General features: G+C 48.5%; 1 protein-coding gene across 1 annotated transcript in view; it reads right to left on the reverse strand.

The window, feature by feature from the left end:
• LOC119163335 (transforming growth factor-beta-induced protein ig-h3) overlaps positions 1-20,268 on the reverse strand; it is a 42,088-nt gene extending 21,820 nt beyond the window's left edge. The window contains exons 1-3 of the mRNA XM_037415314.2: positions 19,844-20,268; positions 4,267-4,383; positions 683-805 (exon numbers count right to left, since the gene is read on the reverse strand). Coding sequence (XP_037271211.2) covers positions 683-805; positions 4,267-4,383; positions 19,844-20,253 — 650 coding nt within the window. The 5' untranslated portion in view covers positions 20,254-20,268. The remainder of the gene's footprint in view (positions 1-682; positions 806-4,266; positions 4,384-19,843) is intronic.
• Positions 20,269-20,482: the final 214 nt, after the last annotated feature.

Consider the following 20,482-nt stretch of genomic DNA (forward strand, 5'->3'; position numbering starts at 1 on the left):
GTGGTGGAAGCGAGCAGCAGCAGCAGCGAAGTTCAAGGCGCGTTTTCTGCTGCACAGCCACGTGTCAGGATAGTGTTCCTCGATGTGCGTTCTGCACGCCGTGACATACAAGAAGAACGTTGGTTGAGAGACACGCTCTGTGGCACGTCCGCACCGAGGAGCATGCACGCGTGCCTTTACCGTGCGACAAAATATCACTTCAACTGCCCTGACGTCATCATGGCCGCCGCTGGTTGAGGCTGGCTGCGTTAAACGGCCGTCAGATTAGTGCCCCAAGCAATATACCCAAATCGCCCTTTGTGTTCCTCCTTGAGGCAATAGAATAAAGCGAGGGAGCACAAAAAAAGAAACGAGTAGACTCAACAATTGCACTGCCATGCTCTTATGAGCTCCCGGTGGCCGCCATGCTGAAGTACTTGCGCAGATAATTTGTCGGTGACTTCACTGTGACCAACTAGCCCGCCTATCAACCCTTCTACGTAACTGTGAACTCACGGGAGAAAGCCCCGGAAGCTCATTTGTCGACGTTTAGCGATGTCGTGTGACATCGTGCAACGACGACGCCATGCGCACCATTTAGATCTTCATATATGCTTGAAGAGTCGCACAAATGTTTCGCTTTATAATCTATGAAGCAATACAAGGAACTCGTTTAGCTGAAACAAAACAACGCGGCACTCACTTGGTGGTGCAGACGAAGGAGTCCTCTGTGTCCTGGCACTGCTTGGACTGGAAGTTGAACAGAATCGAGGAGTTTTCTTCCTTGGAGTCGTCTACTTCCTGCCGGAAGTTGCACACGTTTGGCCTGCAAAAGACAACGACGCGCTTCTTACTGACAGCAACAAACCGACGACTTGGTGCGCAGTCATGGACAAGTCGACATCAGCGGAACTCACAGCACTTCAAGATGCGCTCAAGTACATTCCTCAGCAGCCATCTAATCAATAAACCATCTGTTGCATCTACAAACACTGCGGTTTGTTTTACGGCATGGATTACACGAACAATCGGTGTATGTGATAAGGCACGACTACCACCAAGCGCTCCAGAAAAGACATGATATTGTATTTCAGTGGTTGCCAAGTCATTGCGGGGTTCTCGACAATCACCGCGCCGACGAAGCTGCTCAATCGGCTCACGAGCAAGACCTGTGGACGCGCATCCCACTCCTGAGAACGGGCACCGCGAAGTGACTGCAGTCACTTGCTCGTACACTTTCCCAATGGAACACGCAGGGGTTTCTCTAACGCGCGCCTGCAGTTTTCGATCGACTCAAATTTTCAACTTCGTTTGCCGTCTGGGCTCTTACGACGCGATTAAACTTCGCTGTGTCGCATGTGGCGTGGCATTTACGAATGCGTATTCGTGTCTCACTGGAATGGGTATCAGAGCGGCATGTAACAATTGCGCCTGTGAGGAGACGCTTGAGCACATTCCATGCCACTGCTTATCATATACCGCACTGAACGACGTGGTACGGAAGCCAACCTCGTTCCCTTGGCCTTGCCCGACCGTCCCGCATGCGCGCAAGGCCACGAAATCCCTCTTGCGCTTGTTTAGGACCATCGGACTTCACGAACGCTTGCAAACTAACATCGCGAGACCATGCTGTGCAATCTCGAGCTGTTTAGTCGGTCCGGCTACGACTTTCAGCTCTCCTGGCCGTCTCGGTATCGATACCAAAATTGGTACAGCATAATCTGACTGCATGACCAACATAACTGTCTAGTCAAAACATAAAAATCATGACATGTGTGTCATGAATGCCATGATTTACATTTCATAATCTTTCTGCTCTTGCGGTGGTTTCGTTGAGATGAAATTTTGAGAACTGGTATGGTATGACATGGCTTCATCACGAACATAAGTGACAGACCCTAACACGGAGATCGTGACATGCATGTCATCGTTTTCACGTTGTGACGAGTCACGACTACTCGTCACGCTCATGGTGCGCTCGCGGTCGTTCCCCTAGCTTCTCATATACGAAATTTGGTATCAAGTGATGTGAATAGACGAAGATAAATTACACGTCCACACATAATCATGATATGCGTGTCATGTAAAACATGACTACAAGCTACAGTCATAGGGAGTGCACGGACGTTTAACTAACTCATCATATACGAAATTTGGTATCATATGTCGCTAATAGACGACGAACGTAAATGACATGTCCAAACGTGATAATCTTGATATGCGTGTCATGTAAAGCATGACTCCGTCCGTCCGTCCGTCCATCCGTCCATGTAGCCGCTTACGGCTGGGTGCTTTCGCAACCCCCCCCCCCCCCTTGACTTTGCGTGAACCAAAATTAGCATGGTAGGCTAAGATGATTTGACAATTATGACGCGCTGGTCAAGACATGAATAATGTCACAACCCCAGCGCGTACGTCGTGAAACACTTCCCGCCAGACAGTGTCGCATATCTACGGGCGGGTATGTGCCGCTGGTATGCGGGTATCTGCAACAGGTGATTGACACTTGTCTACCCAGGAACGACGAAAACACACATGGGCAATTTTAACGTGCGAGCGTTAAGGAATAACCGAAACCGGTAGCGTCAACCCGACGAATGCAAAGAATAAATGTCAGGGTCGCAGCTGGAATCGAACCTAAGCATTCTGCGGGGCAATGAATCATTTTACCACAGATCTCCGCCAGGTCTCGGAACTACTTTTCAAATAGACGTTAATCTTCGTGAAACGTCGATAGTGGTTGCAGTACTGCCTACCCAATTTTATAAACGTTACGTATGTACTCCTTTGATAGAGCCGTAAAGTCGGGTTAACGTCCATGGTGGTTAGGTGCCATGGTCTGAGGTTAATTTAAGTAGCAGTGTCTAGGGCCAGCATCTTCGCGAGCACGAGCGCTTCACATCAGCTTCTGGTGTTGCTAACACGCATGCTCCAGTTGACATCGTTGCGCAAGTCCAAACAGTTGGTTATATAAACATCTGCAGATCTTCAACATATACCTGTGCGTGCAACATTTATTCGTATATTTAGCGTCATTTTACCACGTGTCGCTCAATAAAAAGAATTGCAACACGGTCACCTTCCCTCCGCATAACGTCGATTTTCATGTACGTGGTATCTACCTTTTTTTTTTTTTTAGAAGGCACTAACCTTGATCTCTGGGAGAATAATTGTATGTCACGCAAAAGGCCCTTTTGCCAATCCCAGGGCTCGTATTTCATGTAACTGTGGTTAATGTCTCCGCCGCTCAAGGCGCTTAAGTTAATCGCTGCCGACACAGTAACCAACGCCGACTAAATTTCAAGGCCGAAAGGATGCCGCAGTGACGTCAGAGAGTGGGGGCCCAGTTACGCCGCGAACGCGGCAGAAAGCCTGTGTTTCGTTCACGTTTTAGGAGAACCAACGCTCCCGCTCTCGCAGCTGCTGCGGCTTGATTGGGCCGAATAAAAGATGTGGGAAAAAAAAAAGTCTTACTGAGCATGCTCAGTTGGGCAACTGGGCCCCCAACCTCTGACGTCACTGCGGCAGCCTTTCGGCCTTGAAATTTAGTCGGCGTTGCAGTAACACAGATCGCTCGTCCTTTCACATTACGCTGAAGCACCACTCTCACAACAAGGAAGGCGAGCGAGAAAAAAAAAAAATGTACGTGGCGGCGCCACATTCATGTTGCCGCAATAGATTTCACTAATTTGGACGGCGTCTGCTGGGGCCAACGTTATCGTTTTACGTCGCGTCCCGCGAAGGACCTCAAATTTTTAACAGTTTTCAAAAGAATTTTACTGAACCAATACTGGCAGATTACGCAAGAAGTCCGAGATTCGTAACATTGCACTGCTGTTCGCGTGCTCAACTTGAGGCATCATTTCCTCTTCTAACATGATGGCGAAAATGAAAGTGAAAAAAATCCGCTTATAAAGTTGCCTGCTGTATAGGCTCCTGTAATGACCTCGTTCGTCGGCCTCGAAGAAAAGGTAACGGCATGCAGCCGATGCACATTAAACAGCCATTCGTCAAACAGCATCATTCCTTCATTATAATCTATCTGGAGAACATCTTGATTACACATAACAAAGCAGAGTATGACAGCTCAGAGAATCGAGTTATCTGCACTACGATTGAATTCTTAGTGGTCATTCATTACAAAAAAAAAACATTGCTTCATTATAAACTACCACTTAATTGCTGAACTAACGCCAACGTACATAATATTCAGGTACGCCACTGTTACGACTGTTGGCCTGCAGAGTTTCTTTTGTCTAAAAAAAAAAGATAGAATCTACGGCTCACCCTTTCCACCAGGGCTGTCGCACGGGGAAACCGAAGTCGTCCCTCCAGGGCCGAGTCTCGACGATGACGGCGGCGTCCTCGGCGCTCTCCGCACTCGCCAATGGTCCCGCCCCGATCCTGACGGGAAGAACAAAGCACTCGTCTGCGGAACTGAACAGCGATACGGGTTCCGGGTCACGAAACAGCGAGAACTGGCCGGAAATGTCCTCTGGTATACTCCCTCTCGGAAGTATACCTTCGGCGGCGCCAATGGGGAGGGTGAAAATTCCTTACAGCGAAGCTATAGTTATCGCAGCATATTTATAAGTGTTCTGCGGGGCAAGCATGCATGCGGTTCGCATATATATATACTCCCCAGTTTTAGCAGTGCTGTACGGTAGGTGACACTGTGTGCCGAAGTTAAAGTTTTGCTGCGATCACATCAACTTTGAGCGTTCTTCGGTATTATTTTTCGGGCCACTGAATGCAGCACGCCACTCTTTGCGTACGTGTGTGCGTATGCGGGTCTCTTAAATAAAATAGTCCCTCAATACTGAGCAAGCACTGCAGTCCGAAGAAATATTGCCCGGATTAATGGGAAAAAAAGGCTATCGAATCGTTATTGACTGTGCCCACAGACAGACAAGACAGCATAAATAAGGAAGCTCTACAAAAGTTAAACGCAAGTTTGTGGAGCGTGCCTCAATGACAAAAACTAAAAAAAAAAACTGAGCAGTGTGGATAGGGAAAAGTACATTATCGCGCTAAAGGCAATCGGGTAAACGAAAGAATACAGCGTATTATAAAAAAATGTATTATATCAACAAATTTCTCCTGCTTATGGATGTTTCATTTTGGAACTTCTTGACTAATCCAACGAGGATGGTATGAGCCACCGTCATAGAACATGATCCATCATGCAGTGTCGAAGCCAACGTTTCGAATATTTATCACGTATACGGGATACATTAGCACTAAACCCACTGAGCCAGCGTCCTGAACTCCCTATTTAAGTTAGCTGGGTGAATGTGCCGAATGTTCTTTCAACCACATTCACCCAGAACCTGTTGCATAAACGTGTGGCGATTCTGCGCGCGAGGGTTGCTGGTCGGCCGAGTTGTTCGTCCATGAACGTAGCGTGCATTAGCAGCGAGCATGAAATACGACACAAGTTGGCACACCTGCCTGAATGCATCGCGCTAACACAGCGTTCATGTTGAGCGTGAAGTGAGAAAGTTCTTGTTGCAGGGAGACAGCATGTTGGGTCCGAGGTGTATCGACGGGATTGCCACTTTCGTCGAATGAACTTTGTCCTTTACATTGCCGTGTGTCGTAGCCATATGCATCTTTTCTTGACTAGTTTCACGCACGCTAAAAATGCGTTCAACATGATACCGTGATTACACGCAACCTACTCCACATAACCGACTTGTAATCAGAGATTCTGCGGGTAATTTGTGAGGGTCAAAATTATCAGGCACGACGAAATCGTTTAGATCCCCTGGCGTTCTCTAACGAGCACTCTCATCGAAGCCTTTATCGAAACGCGGCCGGCAATTAGATAAGTCACCAAAATTCAATAAATAATCAATAAATAGGTCGATAAATAAGAACTTCAATAATTAAGTCACCGAAGTTCAGCGTCCTCTCTTTCCGCAATCAACCGTACCCGGCCACTTCCTTCGCATGGTGTGCAATTATTCAAAGCCGTGGATTGCCTGATGAATGCTTCGAGCGCTCATCGCAAATTCCACTCTGCCACGGCCGCTCCTCTCAGTTCTTCGGTGCAGGCGAAATCGGTGAACGCCTTAGACGCGACGTAAGCGCTCATCATAACGAGCTCGTTCCACGTCTCGTGCGATACGGTTGAGGCTACATTCTTGTTCCGTGGGTTACAGCCACCGCTTGTTTTTGGAAGTAAATTATATTCAATATTCCAGCCTTAGAAAGAATCCATAGACACTGGAATAGCGTGAATGATTGTGTGTTACCATCAAATAGGTGTCCGATTTCCTTTCTCTTATACGTTCGTTAACGTGGAGGACAATATGTCGCTTGAAGAAGACAAACACGAATCTAATGGCGCTCCGGCACGTACGAGCGCAAAGCATGCATCGAACGCTGGCTTCAATGCACGACTGAAACGCCGGCCAACTTCCTCTTGTTAACCTTGAGTTAAATCGTCGGAGGCACGAGCAGCTGTACAGACGGAACGGAACAAATCCCAGTCGCTGCTCCTTATCTGTAGCACTCGTTGATGCGTTAGATAATCAGTGATACTGTTGGAATTTTATCTGTGAAAAGTAGGCACGGGGAAGGAGTTTTCGGTCTCTGCTGGAATCCCTTGGGCGGCGGTAAGGGCGACACGGAGGACTTCACGTTGTTCTCCGGCGTCTCTGGATTGTACGTTTCTGCTTGGATCGTTGTAGGAAGGGCACGTCCAGACAGTGGGCACTAGACTTGCAGTGCTATTACAGTGCGCACATTTGGGGTTAAACACTTCCCCGGGTGCCATTTACTGTACAGGCGACGGTTTGGAAACACCCCGCTCTGCAATTTCCGCCACACAATATCCTCTTTCCGTTCAGCTGTTTAACTGCCTCTGGACACATATTACCATAGGATTTATAATGTGAGGTGTTTTCACAGAATGTTTTAGTCACTCTCCTTGCGTGGAGGCTTCCTTATGGCGCGGGAGTTCGTTTAGAATGTGTCATTACTTCCTTCAAAGCACGAGGAATACTGCGCATAATACTTATAAGCTTTTCTTTTTTTAAGATTACGCACGATAGCAACACCTTTAGCTCTAGGTCATCCGGTACTTTATTCGAATGTCGCAGTCGAATTTGCCCAGTCCGCAAATAACGCGAGAGTGTAGATGCACAAGTATAAGTAGCGACATGTGAATTTAGAGAAATGAAAAGCAAACGCTGTTTAAAAAATACTCTTGAGGAACTACCACAGAACATTTATTCTGAAAGCATGGCAACGCTGGCCGAGAAATTCAATGTCCGGCCTTTGAATCAAGACCATAACAAAAACACCACTCACTCATATGTCCGAGACGTCGGCGAAACCTTTGCCCGTACAAGAAAAAAGACATCCGAGTGACTCGCAAGAATACGACCACATCCTCTCTAGATAGCGCCAAAGACCGTCCCCAGAGGGAGACAGATCCGTCCCATTCCGTACTGCTCATCAACCCGCTCGACCCCGCTCGCACCTACGTGAATCCTTTGTCTTCAGGCAGGCGCCTGCGTTGCGGAAAGAGTAAACAGTGTAAATAATTTGTTACGGTGGGACATCTACCTGTTGAATGAGTGTTTATGCGGCTCTCCAGTTATTCGCTTATTGCGTGCTGACGGAAGCGCCACAGTTGGCGAACTTGCTCATCACTCTCGGGAAAGTTAGCAGACGACCACCGTTTTTATTTACGTCGATGCACCTGTGGTACCACGTTGTTCGCGTTTCCGTTTCTGTTACAAAATAGCGGCGTTCCTTGTATATATGGTGGTCACGGTGTAAGAATAATGGCGAATTCCATTGGGAGAGAAGGAGCACTCAAAAGCACGCTTAAAATGCTCTCTTCAGAGCCGGCGTGTTTCGGTGGTCGAACAGGTGCAGGAGCACTGTCATCCACTGGCAGAGTGAGAGTGCTTTTGCTGCGTCGAGAAAGCCAGGAGCCGTTTGCAGTGCTCTCGCCTGAAAAGCGGAGTAGGCGCAGTAGGACGAGTCACGTGGTCCTTGAACGTAACAGCCTCCAAATTTTTCTTCAGTCGGTGAGCGCGGCGGCAATGGTAGCAGCGTACTAGAACACTGAGCTGTACACTGTAGTCGTGTGTGATTTGACACCGGGTGTACGGATGGCTACGATGAGAGGTGGACGTTTGCCGAATGAGTCGTGGCAGCGTCTCCTGCGCCGCGCGGCGCAGCAGCCAGCCCCACACAGAAGTGGCTTCTGCACCGCTTGAAAGTGACGTCACTTAAAAAATTATTACCTGAAGCTCCTTAAATGCATAAATTATTTATTTATAATGCATTAAATCTACAAAAAATACTACACAGGTGTTTGACGAGCCAATTGGTCAATATTTGTTAATTAAACAGATTATACAAGTATTTTAAATACAGGGGGCGCCATGGGCACTGCGGCTGCGAAAGGTAAACAGTGCGAAATGGTAGTTGCCTGGGATGTGTGTTGGTGGTGAAAACTCCGGCAAAATCGTGGCCCGGACTTAGGCCGCCCCCAAGGAGGACCGAAGACCCTGTGTCGTCGCTGCTTCATGTGATTGCTGGATGCCCAGTTAAAGCTGGAGGTTGGAGCTAGCGCGGCCGTCCACCACGCCGCAGCTTCATCTGAGTGTGTGCGCCATCAATTTCTCAGTATGAAGTGCGGATTATTGTTGTTGGACGTACTGCATTTTCTAGATTGCAATTCCAAGCGTGGTGTTGTCAGAGGTGAAAGTGTCCTTGCTGCCGAGTTTTGCTTGTCGCGAAGGACAAGGTAGACGATGAAATAAATGCTTTTGCACAGTTCACGTGTGACTGACCGGACGCACATGCATGAAACCCCAGTGTGTCAGCAAACTTTCCTTACGATGGATGGAAGCAACTTTATTGTAGTGTTCTTACGAAGCCTGGGATCTCCGAAGGCCAAAGCTACTGCATTGCCGGCTGTTTTGTCAAGTGCGAACACGTACGACCAACACGTTCTGTCACAAGCCGTTATCCAGCTAGGCGCACAAGCTGTTTTGTAGTTAGATGGGCTAACGCTGTCGACACTTGCCCGTGGGTATCGTTTATCAAGTGCTAACCACCTATAGCATTGCTGTGAGCCGTCAGTATTTTGAAGCGGCCTGCCAGTTACCTCGTCAGGTGATGGTAAACTGAGCGACATAAAAAAGGTTCCTGTGGCTACGTTGCAGTGCGGCTTTCTGTCATCAAAACTTTGATAAACCGTAGAAATCAACAAGCCTGAAGCGTGTGCCTGAGAAACCAATGCAGCCAGCTGCATTTGAGTATTTCATGTCCTTTTGCGTCTCGCCATTAATTCGCTAAACACTTTATCATAATAAATATAGCAAAGTCTGCGAGAGTCGTCCAACATCCAATATTAAAGGGCCTGTGGACGGGACCACCAACAGCAAGTCAGGCTGACGGGAGGCCGATGAGGAGACGCAATTGTTAAATGAACACATGCGCGAACAAAAATTAAAATTTACAGGACTGCAATGGGGCTTGAACCACGGACCTCACTCATTCTTAATGCGTTGTTCTAACCAACAACGCCACAAATGCCGATCGATTGGGTATTATTAACAAGCCGGTTTTTTATTGTCACGCTTGACCTAACTAACATTTTTTTTACATTTACGTTTGGACGTAACTCTAATTACTTCTATCATTACGTCTAGACATACCGCTAGACACTCCGACTATTCAAACCAAGCGCCCAACCGGAAAAGTGTATGGCGTCACTTCCGTGCGGCACAGCAGTTATTTCAGTGGAGGTGGCTCGTGCACCGCGCGGCGCAGCAATCTCTGCCAAACAAACAAAATTCTTTTCGGTGGTACTGCGATTTGTTTTTGTCACCTCAGAACTGCAAATAAGACAAGAAACCGGTTTTAGGAACATGTTTTGTAGCTGCATTGACGGACAGCTGACGCTGGCCTCGGCGCTCCTCATATGGTATGCCACCCTCTCTGGCGGCGTTGGCGCCGAGGGAAGCGGCGCCGGGAAAACACTGTCAAAAACGCTGCATACCGCGCGCTTGCCATTTTGGAGGTCATGTTTGTTATTCTTCTCCTTTCCACTCGGAGAGGGCGCAGCGTGCAGACAAACTGTTGTTTCTGTCGTTGCATCGACTTGGTTTAGTTGTCTCGCGTTAACTTTTGTTTACATTCTATTTAGGCGCCCTCCACGAGTGTGATCGTTACCCATGGATACAGTACACTGCTAGCCCTTCGATGAGAATGTTTTTGATGCGGTAACAGCCGTCTTAGTGTGCTATACGTACGTTACAACGCGGGTCGAGTGAGAGAAATGGAAGAAGATGACTTCACACCAGACTGTTTTCTATCGGGAGCGATGTCAATTGCTGTTGGCGTCGCGGCAGCTCGGTTACACGAATTTAGTATTGCACCGGCTTTCCTTTGTGCTGTCGCCTGCCGTGGTCGCTTAGCCGCATTGGCTGTCGTGTGACTATGCTCGGGGGCGCAGGCCCCACTCCCGGCCACTGAGGCCGTATTCGGATTGAGGCAAAATGCAAACACCCGTGTGCTCATGTTTGGATTCACGGTAAAGAACTTCAGTCAGTCGAAATTCATCCGCAGACCCCACCACGGCGTGCCTGATTATCACATGGTGGTTGCGGCACGTAGAACTGCCGCAGTTGTACATGACCGTGCTTTGACGCATGGACTGTATCACGTTTGCTAGAATGCAATGCTTCTTTATGCGCCTCATTGAATTGATGATGGCTATCAGCGCCGTGCGACACTAAAGCGCGTATGCTTACCAAGTATGTCAACACCGAAAGAATCCATTATTTGTGTGCAGTCCAAGGTATACGATAAAGCAAGACTGTTTGTGGAAGCAGAGCTCCTCGTGACAAATTGGTAATATGAAACAACACGAGACACACACGCAAGTGTGGGGAGCAAATCAATATCAATAAAACTGTATATCACTAAAACAAAAAATAAGCGCCAATATTGTATCAGTTGTAGGTAAAAATAATCGCACGCGACAGGCTGCGGCCGGCTAGGCTCAGCGTGCGTATGTGCGCGTTCAAAAACACGTGTTTCAGGAGGAACTGGAACATCGTGGGAGAAGCTTTGCTCCTTGTCGCGAGAGGGAGCGACGGGTAAAGCGCCCGAAAGGGAGCAAGTCGCTGCGCCGAAAGAGAAACGGAGCCCGTTTCTCCATTCTCTGCTTCCCCCCCCCCCCTTTTTTTTTTGTTTTTAGAGTGTGGTCGGTGAAATACACAATTTCATACTGATATTGGGATGATACACAAGAGTCGAAGTAGAGAGAACGAACCAGACAAGGGACAGTCCCAAGCGCAGTCTAAATCGTAAATCAGCAGACGTTTACACTATTCTACCATGGACGTTCACTAGAGCAGCCTTCATCGCTTTACTAAGTGCTAACTGTTTGAAGTTTCTTTCGTTGAGAAAGTTCGCAGAAAAATGTATGCCTTGTGAGAAAACATGGAGATGACACATTCGTATTCGCGCTGGGAACACAAGCTTTATCATAATCAACTGTGCGGGTTCTTTGAAGATGCATTTATTTCCTCGTTTGCTGTTTGATAAAGCCACGCCAATCAGCTAACGCCACAGGCGCCTCCTGCTGACGAGACGCATCTATCTCGACACCGTCTTTTCGCCAAGCCGCTAATGGGGACAATGAAAGGCTTCCTGGACTCCAAGGACAATTAGTGTACGCGACGGGAAACGTGGCCCGACACCCGTGCAGTCGCTTGCCCCAAGTTGGCCCAGCACCGGCTGTTGATCGGTACACATGCAGTTAATCCATTTCCGAAGTTGGGTGTAGAGACCTGGCAGCAATGAAATTACGAACAATTGAAGCACCCTTTGCTGTAAGGAGTGTTCTAATGCATTACTTCAAGAGATCAACTTAAAAGAAATCATTACTTTTCAAATATAGCATGCCCGGTGCCCGTATGGCGTAAAAAATTGACCACAAAAGGCATGAAAAATAACAATGACATCCGACTGTTAAAGCACAAGCGTGGGAATGATTTCTAGGTAAGGTGTATTGAGTAAACCATAATTGAGTTAACGGGTCAACGATAAGGTTTTGTCAATTTAATGTCAGTACTTGCGAAAAGTAATAAAATGATCATGTCTTTTTAAATCGTACTGCTATTTTAATAACGTTTCGAGAAATTCAGGGAAGAAATCATATATTAATAGATAAAGAGTCACATTATATGAAATAACTTCCAGGAGTGACGTGGCGCGATCATATTCGGTCGGCGCACCGTGCGAGCCTTGCAACGGAAAGGAATCCCATTGTTCGCGAAAAGAGCACGTGTTTCAACGGACGACGTTTCAGCGGTCACCTTAGCATTGCGGTTCGCAGAATGCTCGGGAACTCGAGGCGACGAAAGCGCTCTTCTGAATCACGCGTATGTATTGTGCTTGTATGTGTCACATTTGAAATCTGAGAACTCTTTGCTGAAAGCCAGAAAAGTTATCCGGAGTACAGAAAACATCGACATGCGTGGAAAGTGTGGAGAGAGGCGTACAATAAGCATGAAAATTGGGCACGAGATTTTAGACTCCTTTTGAGTGATGACGTATAGTTATTTTGCTCATTGCGCGAATATTTCGCTGCTCGAAAGGTATATATGCGGACAAAAATTTATTGCGCACCTCTGTTGGCTAAGGCATGGACGAAAGGGCCAAGTAATTCACTGAAAGCATTCGACAAGCGCCCGCTCATCGAACTGCATTGTGGGCCTGCTGTTTGGCCGAAACGATGCCACACGGGCAGGTGAAGTCACCTCGATCTGATACGTGGGAATATAACAAAAGAAGCAGTGAGGCTCCAAAACCACCTCTGCAGAAACCAGCCTTTTAGCCGACTGAAAAACAAGTTGGCGTATATCTCACCTAAATCGCCGATCATAAGAGTATATATACACATCTTTTTTTTTTCTTAACGCAAATGTTTTAAAAACACTTATGCGGCTGCACCATGAGGAAGCTTAGCACCTGCAGCGATTCCCGTTCGTGCTCCGTCTACCGAAGCGTCGATGTTTTCCGGCGCGAAATTCGCAAACTCGGCGAATGCGCTACACTTTGCTCGACTACCTGCTTGTTACGTGCAGTAGCCGCAGAAACGGTTCAGAATACTTGAGTGCGAAAACTCGTTCCAGTGAACAAACACACACACAAAAAAGCAAAGTTGTTTGTGTAGAAAAAAAAGTGACGATTTCCAGTACTCCGTACTCGACTAAGGAAGAGCAGCTGGTCTCCCCAAAGTGATAAAAAATCACAGCATGCATTGAATCATGGTGAGTGGGGCGAAGCGTTCATGTTTCCGTCCATTTAGTGAAATTTCCAGTAGCGCCATCTGGCATCTTTTAGAGGCGAAGCTCCTTAACGTGGCACCCGTTCGTGCCTCGTCGTAGTACGTAACCAGTCTTACGCTTTGACCTCCAAGGTAGTGCCGGTGGGAGATTTCTCCTGTGCGTTGTTGAACAATGAAAAATTCGCAGCGTGCACGTTAACTAAAAGCCGAATTCTCCTGTCTCTCATTCCCCCTTAGCAGCCATTGGCACGTACATTGAGCACTATCTGACAAGAAAGGGGTTGCTACGTTATACTCGCTGGGCGTAGCCTCCTTGGTTTATAAAGGTTTAGCGAGCGTTGGGCCGCAGTGCCATGAATACAATGAACTAGTATATACTATGAACTCGAGGTGGTTGAAGGTGGGAAGTAGACACCAAGCGCAAGCCCTAAGGAAGTGTGCGTGTGCTACCTCTCGTTTAGTCCTTCGAATGTCCGCTGGATGGCGGTGCTTCTATATGCGGAATATATGATGAAAAGATGCGAGATGGTGGTATTTGGAGCGTTGACTAGATGGACGAACGGACACACAGACAGATGCATGGGCGGATGCATGGACGAACGCAGGGACGGACGCACATATGAACGTGCGGATGTACGAACAGACGCACGCACTGACGGGCGGATGGACGCACGGGCGGCCACACAGATGCACGCATGGACGGACGGATGCTTCGTTCCACTCTCCATCATTCACCCCATGGATATGCTGCCATTTTTACTTAATTGTGAACCAAAACCAACTCTCCCACCAATCTGATTCTGCAAGGGGTGCTATAAATAAACACGCAAGTAAACGTATAATAAGAAAGAAACAATCAAAAGCATTACACGACATCGCTGAACGACTGCCTTCATGGAATGGAGGGTCCAAGTATTTTTATCATATATTCATCACATACAAGTACCGCCATCCAGCTGACGTTTCAAGGAATAAACGAGAGATGGCTTCCTACTACAACTACATGAATCGAGGACGCACGACCCTTGACTTGAAGCCGTACTTCAGCGATTTTTCGGCCATGTCAAGGTAATGGTGATTCTATGTTCCTGAGACACTTGTCATGAAACCAATAGTTGAAATGCTCGGGAAATTCGAAAATAATTTTAGTAAGCAAGAAGGTGCAAAACCGAAACCAGAACAGGCGCCCTGTCTGCGTATGACGTACTATTTGGTAAGAACCGGAGGCCATATACTAGTCCTACCGGCGTGTAGTATGAAAACTGTCTAAGTCAGCCCAGTGAAGCGCCGGCCAAACACCGTAGAGGAAGGAAGAAAGCTCTCCCGTGCTATACTTGTGCCAAACACCCCTTCCGTCGCCTTATGGCCAGCACAATAAACGCTGTAGCGGCCAAAGTAGCGATGCCATCGGCTGCGTCACTTCCGTTGACAAGCCAAACATGACGTCACACAGGCAGTGTTGCCAATAATTCTGGCAAGCAAGGTGAGCTTTTCAAAGCAATCTTTAAAATTCACTTGCGAAGAATGAGCGCATCTCCGAAGCCTGTGATTTGGCATAAATGACGGAAATGCGCAATCGAACGTACACAGCGAATTTCATCGAGATCAATTGACCTAGAAAAATCGCCGGAGTTGGCCTTCAGGAGCTTCTATTCTAAACATGTGGGCAATGGAAATTAACACTTGGTTTTAAAAAAGTGGTGAACGATTCAGAATACTTAGTACTCTGCTACGGGGGAGCATAAAGTGGTCCCGTGGGTCTCACACTTGATGAGGCCGTGTTCACACACAAAGTGAATGATGATGAGTGGGGCGAAGCGTCCGTAGATATGTTGTGCTGGGCACGCCGGAGGGACGCGGGACTGCCGTAGACTATAGGGTGCTTCGCCCCTGAAAATTACGCCGTCAATGCAGCAAAAAATGCACGCATACTCGGCCTGCGCACGCTCAATATTCACCCACTGTTTAGAAAAAAAAATGTCCCTACCTCCCCGAAGGGAATCGTGAGAAAATTCGAATGCATTACGTAGCGTTCATAACTGAGTTACGCACGTTAGGACACAAAAACGCACGTGTCGCGAGAAACGCGGTATGCGTTTCCAGCTCTTGTAGATGGATGGTAGGTAATAACGAGAAATCCAACGAAGAATCCCTGGCCCAGGCTAGACCCCCAGGAGCCATGGTCCACGGAGCATCGTGCGATGTCCTCGGCGATAGCCCTGGCTCGCTAGACACCCAGATTTAGTTCACTGCACGCGGGCTGAGAAGAGCCGCTGGCCACAGCTGAGCCAGTCGTCCGCCACACGCTCGTCCGAGTAGTGGCGGCGAACACCGCACTCCCAAAGAATATGCGCCATGACGGTTGTCTCGGATGGAAAAAATTTATTTCGTTAGAAAGCAACTACTTATGATTACGTGTGAGAAGGCCATCAGCCCAAGGTTGACGGCGACCTGCGTGACCCACTCCACGACCTTTCGACTGGGTCTGAGCTGGTCAATACAGTCCCAGTGCTCAAGAGAGGGATCACGGACAATATCCGCCACCGGCGGCACCATGCTACATTCCCAAAGTGTGTGACCATATGTTTCCGCACGGTTTAAAATTACTATGACGTCAACAAAACAAACAACGTTCTCGGCTTGGCGTTTCACAGCGGCGTCTCGAGCACACATTTCCGGATGTTTTCGCGAGGCGCCCAGCAAGCGAACGGTCGAGAGTGAGGCGCGAGTAAACAGGAAAGTGGGGCGCAGGGAGGAGAGAGAACGAATGGCAACGGAAGTAGCAGAGAAGCGCCGCACCTGCCCTCTCCTAGGCTCTCTCGCAACACATGCTCCGAATGCTAGGGGAGAGGATAAGTCGCGCGCCAGCGCCTGTTGCAATGGGAGAGGGAGTGAGAGCAGAGAGCATGGCGGAGAGAACGCCTGCCGGCGCGCGGACAACGCCGGATGCCTTACATAGCCCGACTAAGAACTACATTCGCATATAAAAAACCGTCAGGCAGGGCGATGATCGTCGATTCGTAGGCAGGGCAGCACGTGACATGATGAGTGCACGCGTGTATATAACCTGCTTGCTTCCAAACCCATTGATATCACTGCCATTTATGAGAGTTAAGCATTTGACTCACGGCAGCGGCCAATTAACATACTTCCGTAAAGAGTGGACATGGTGCAGACATTATCGGTTTTAACCAGCCGCCACGAGCGGCTGGTTAGAGCCGATAATGTCTTCAACATAAATAAAACAACAATTTATCTTCTTTCCGATGCTTGGATGTGAACCCGTACCCTCACGCTACGAAAGCGAGTGTCTTTACCACTGGGCTACACACTCATGCTTCTAGAAAGGGAATATATGTGCAGCACATCTAAACCACAATGATGTGCGCCATTTCTGCGAAAAAATGCAGAACGACAGCACTATCTATAGTTGGACTTGACTGATTTTTGTGGTAAAGCAGTAAACGTCATCAGCGGGATACGATGTGGAGCCGATATGGAGAATTCCGCAATTTGTTTTTTGTTTGAAGCAAATTTGATGTCAAACTTGGGTCTTCATGGTCTTCCCGGGGCGGCTATTTAGTAAAAGCGAGCGCGGGTAGGCCATGGAGCGGTTGGTCAGACTCTTTCTTGCTCGGCCGCGAAAAGGCTCGAGTGGCCACTCTTCACGAAAGTACATCGCTCTATGCCAGTATGGCATAAAGGGGCAGGTCGTTAACGTGCCGATCGACATGGCCAACACGGTGCAGTGCCGGCGCAGAACGTCAACGCTGCCTTCGACGTACATGATGCGCTTACTCGTTAACAAGCCTTCCTACAGAAATGGCCTTGCCAAGAAACGCCCCGTTCACCTACGAGCAAGCTCCTCTAACGCCATGTGGACCCGCCCCTCTGGTCTCCACTCGACTTCTGACCCGCAGGATCGAAGCATTTTCGACGGAGGCAAAAATGCTAGAGGCCTGTGTGCTTAGGTGCACATTCGGTGGTCGAAATTTCCGCATCCCTCCACTATAGAATGACTCACAATCATATCGTGGCTCTGGGACAACAATTATTATATGTTTTTCGATAACATCCACGTCCCCTGCGACACACAGTATTTCCGGCTGGTATCGGTTTGCTGTATCACTCCACCAGTGCCACAAGTCCTTCGCGAGAGGCTATTAAGTGTGCATCTCTGAAGAGCTTGCAAGGCCAGAGAGGTCGGCATTTTTGTGCGTCGTGCAACATTACCCCACCCTCTCAGATATGGATACAGCCGAGCTCGGCTTTGTATAGCGAGTTTCCACGCCAGAATAAAATAATAAACGAGACCTTGAATATAAAGTGTGGCTTCTCTTTCAGCAGGCAACGAAGCAAAAGAAAGAAAAAAAAAGCCAAGGGCGTACCAAGCGCCACCATTTGAGTTAACATCACGCCTGAGCGCGCCGCCCCTGGGACCCGTGGGGCGGATGTTTTACACGTTGGCTGCGCTGATTTGCAGCGGAAACTTTCGCCGTGAGCTAAGTGAAGTGTCACAGTTTTTGCGGTAAGGGACAGCACGTTAAGAGTTGAATACCCATGTCCAAGTGCTAAGATGGCGCTCTGCCCTTAGAGAAAACGCGACACTGCTGCTTCGTACCGTGAGAAATGCAACAGCACGAATCTAAAGAACCGGTTGTCATGAATGAACATGAAAAAAAAAAGGCAAGTGTCGTCTGTTCAGTCCATGAGGTCGAAGAATTTGTTTACTCGAGCTCAGAGTGACCTCATTCGATGACGCAATCGCACGATGACTGTGCATATCACTTAGTGCTGACGCCGCTCAGTTTTCGTGTCTGACGGCGCATCTAAATATTTGGCCTGACCCTCTGATAGTGACAGGCCAATCGAAATTGCCGGCCGGCCTAGCAACATTGCGCGAGACAAACAAGAACGAAGCAAGGAGTACACGGACGAGCGCGACTTCCCTTCGCCCTCGTTCGTTTTGCTGAGAGAGGAACCAAAAGATGAATGAATGCAAACGTCTGCACAACAAACTGAGGCAAATGATTTGGGGCGAATCACGGCAGCTGAGTAGAATGCAGGAAGCGATTAATGTAATCCCGAGCACTCAAAATATACACATGTTCAGCTAAGAAGAATATTTCGGAGTATTGATAAGACGGAATAAGATGTGACTTCTGCATTCCATTTGCCAAATAGAACTCGATTACGCTACTCTCGGGAGAAGCTGGTCCAGCAGTTCACTGTTCCTCGGATTGTACTCCACGTTACAGCTGTCTGGCAATGAGCATGGCGATATGCTACGTCACAAGCCCATTTTCGGAAGTTTGAATAAGACAGCGATACGGCACTGTTGGTTCGAGGCCCGCACAGCAATCATACGCGTCTCAACGACGACTTGCAAGGTGCGCATGAACGAACGCCTAGCAGTGCAACTCGGCAAGGTGGCTTCATGCCGTTCAAATTTCAGCCTGATCTACCACATAGCCACAAAGGGGAGGAAGTCGTCCCCCTTTTTGTGTACGCGAAAATGAAGTGCTAACTCATGCATGCACTCTTCTTTTCGGCGTCAACAGTTTATGTCACGTTGGCGTAATTGTGGCTCGAAATATTCAGCAGAGCTAACGCTGCCTTTAGCGGCCATACTTGTAGTGACGTCACGAGCAATTGCTTATCACCGTCATTAGGCAAAAATAAAATGTCGCTTACGTGAGCATTGTATGCATGCGCGTATCGATTACCAAAGGAAATGCAATCACTAATCTGCCACAGGACCTGCAGTTTATACTCGGCGTTATCCGCAGTGGTGACTGATTTGATTCATTGACATGTTGGGATTAACGTCCCTAAACCACCATACGATTATGAGAGGCGCCGCAGTGGAAGGCTGTGGAAATTTCGACCACCTGGTGTTCGTTAACGTGCACCCAAATCTGAGTACACAGGCCTACAGAATTTTCGCCTTCATCGAAAATGCGCCCACCGCAGCAGGGGTTCGATTCCGCGACCTGCGGGTCAGCAGCCGAGTACCTTAGACCACCGCGGAGGGGCGCGGTGAATTTGAAGACAAGCAAGTAGCGTCGACGTGAAAACGACCCGATAGGGCCAATACGCGAACTAAGAAATGGTGTTTTGACAGGGTTAACGTGACGTCACAGATATCCCGACCCCACATGCACCAACACGGCGGTTTAAATGACGTCACTGCAAACCATCTTTAAGAACGTGTCAATTAAAGCGCGCTCTTTCGTGCCCGCACTGTTTACTCTCAATTTCAATTTGTGGAGCCCAAACAATATTTTGAAGGTACATAATTACTGATGCGAGATTGTAATCTCGGGTGCCCTGCGGGAGCTGTTGATATTTTCGATGGCTGAACTCACTCTAAAAAAAAATGTTTTTTGTGTTCTTTCACGGATGTGTCTCGAGGACGTCAGCCGCGGAAATCTCCAGATTCTTGAGGAGGACAAGCACGGCGATAACATAGACTGGAATCAAGGGTGGATAAAATACCAGTCTCATTAAACCTTGCAGCAGCAGACATCTCACCTGGGTTGCAGGTAAGGCGTAAAGATGGCGTTGAAAAAGCGTCCGCCCCGTCTGGGCTCATTTCCTTCTTTCTCTGACGAGTCGCCCTCCCTCTCGATGGCTAGCGATGCGGAGGCACACACGACCACCAACAGCCACACAACTCGAGCCATACTGCGACCACACGCAACGGAGCCGGCACTCGTCTGGCGCACCGCCGGCCGCGCGTCTGCCTTTTCAACGGCCACGAGGGAGAGGGCGCAGCCAACCAAGGTCGCCAAACTTCCAGAAGCGGCGGCGGCGTTCGCAGCGGCCAATTCTCTATGCACCGACACGCTTCTTCGTGATCTTCGCCCGCCGCGCCGCATCATCGTCGCAAGGTTTTCGTCATGCTTGCTGGCTATCTTGCCCCGGTGACGTGGCCCGGACATCTCAGAAAGTATATCAGCTCGCTTCCGTCCACGAAGGAAGACAAGCTTATGACGTGATTCGTGGCTGCATTCGCAATCGTGTTATGACACGAGCAGGAACGATCTCGTTCAATGTCTGAGCAGCGCAATTCTGCTTCAGATGGCGTGCGCGCTTATTATCAACTTGACGCTTGTTCCCGCAGCGAGGCCTGCAACATTAACGTTTCTGCAGAGCAGGCGCCACCTTCAT

The sequence above is a fragment of the Rhipicephalus microplus genome, chromosome 9, assembly GCF_043290135.1.
Source record: "Rhipicephalus microplus isolate Deutch F79 chromosome 9, USDA_Rmic, whole genome shotgun sequence".
Lineage (NCBI taxonomy): Eukaryota > Metazoa > Arthropoda > Arachnida > Ixodida > Ixodidae > Rhipicephalus > Rhipicephalus microplus.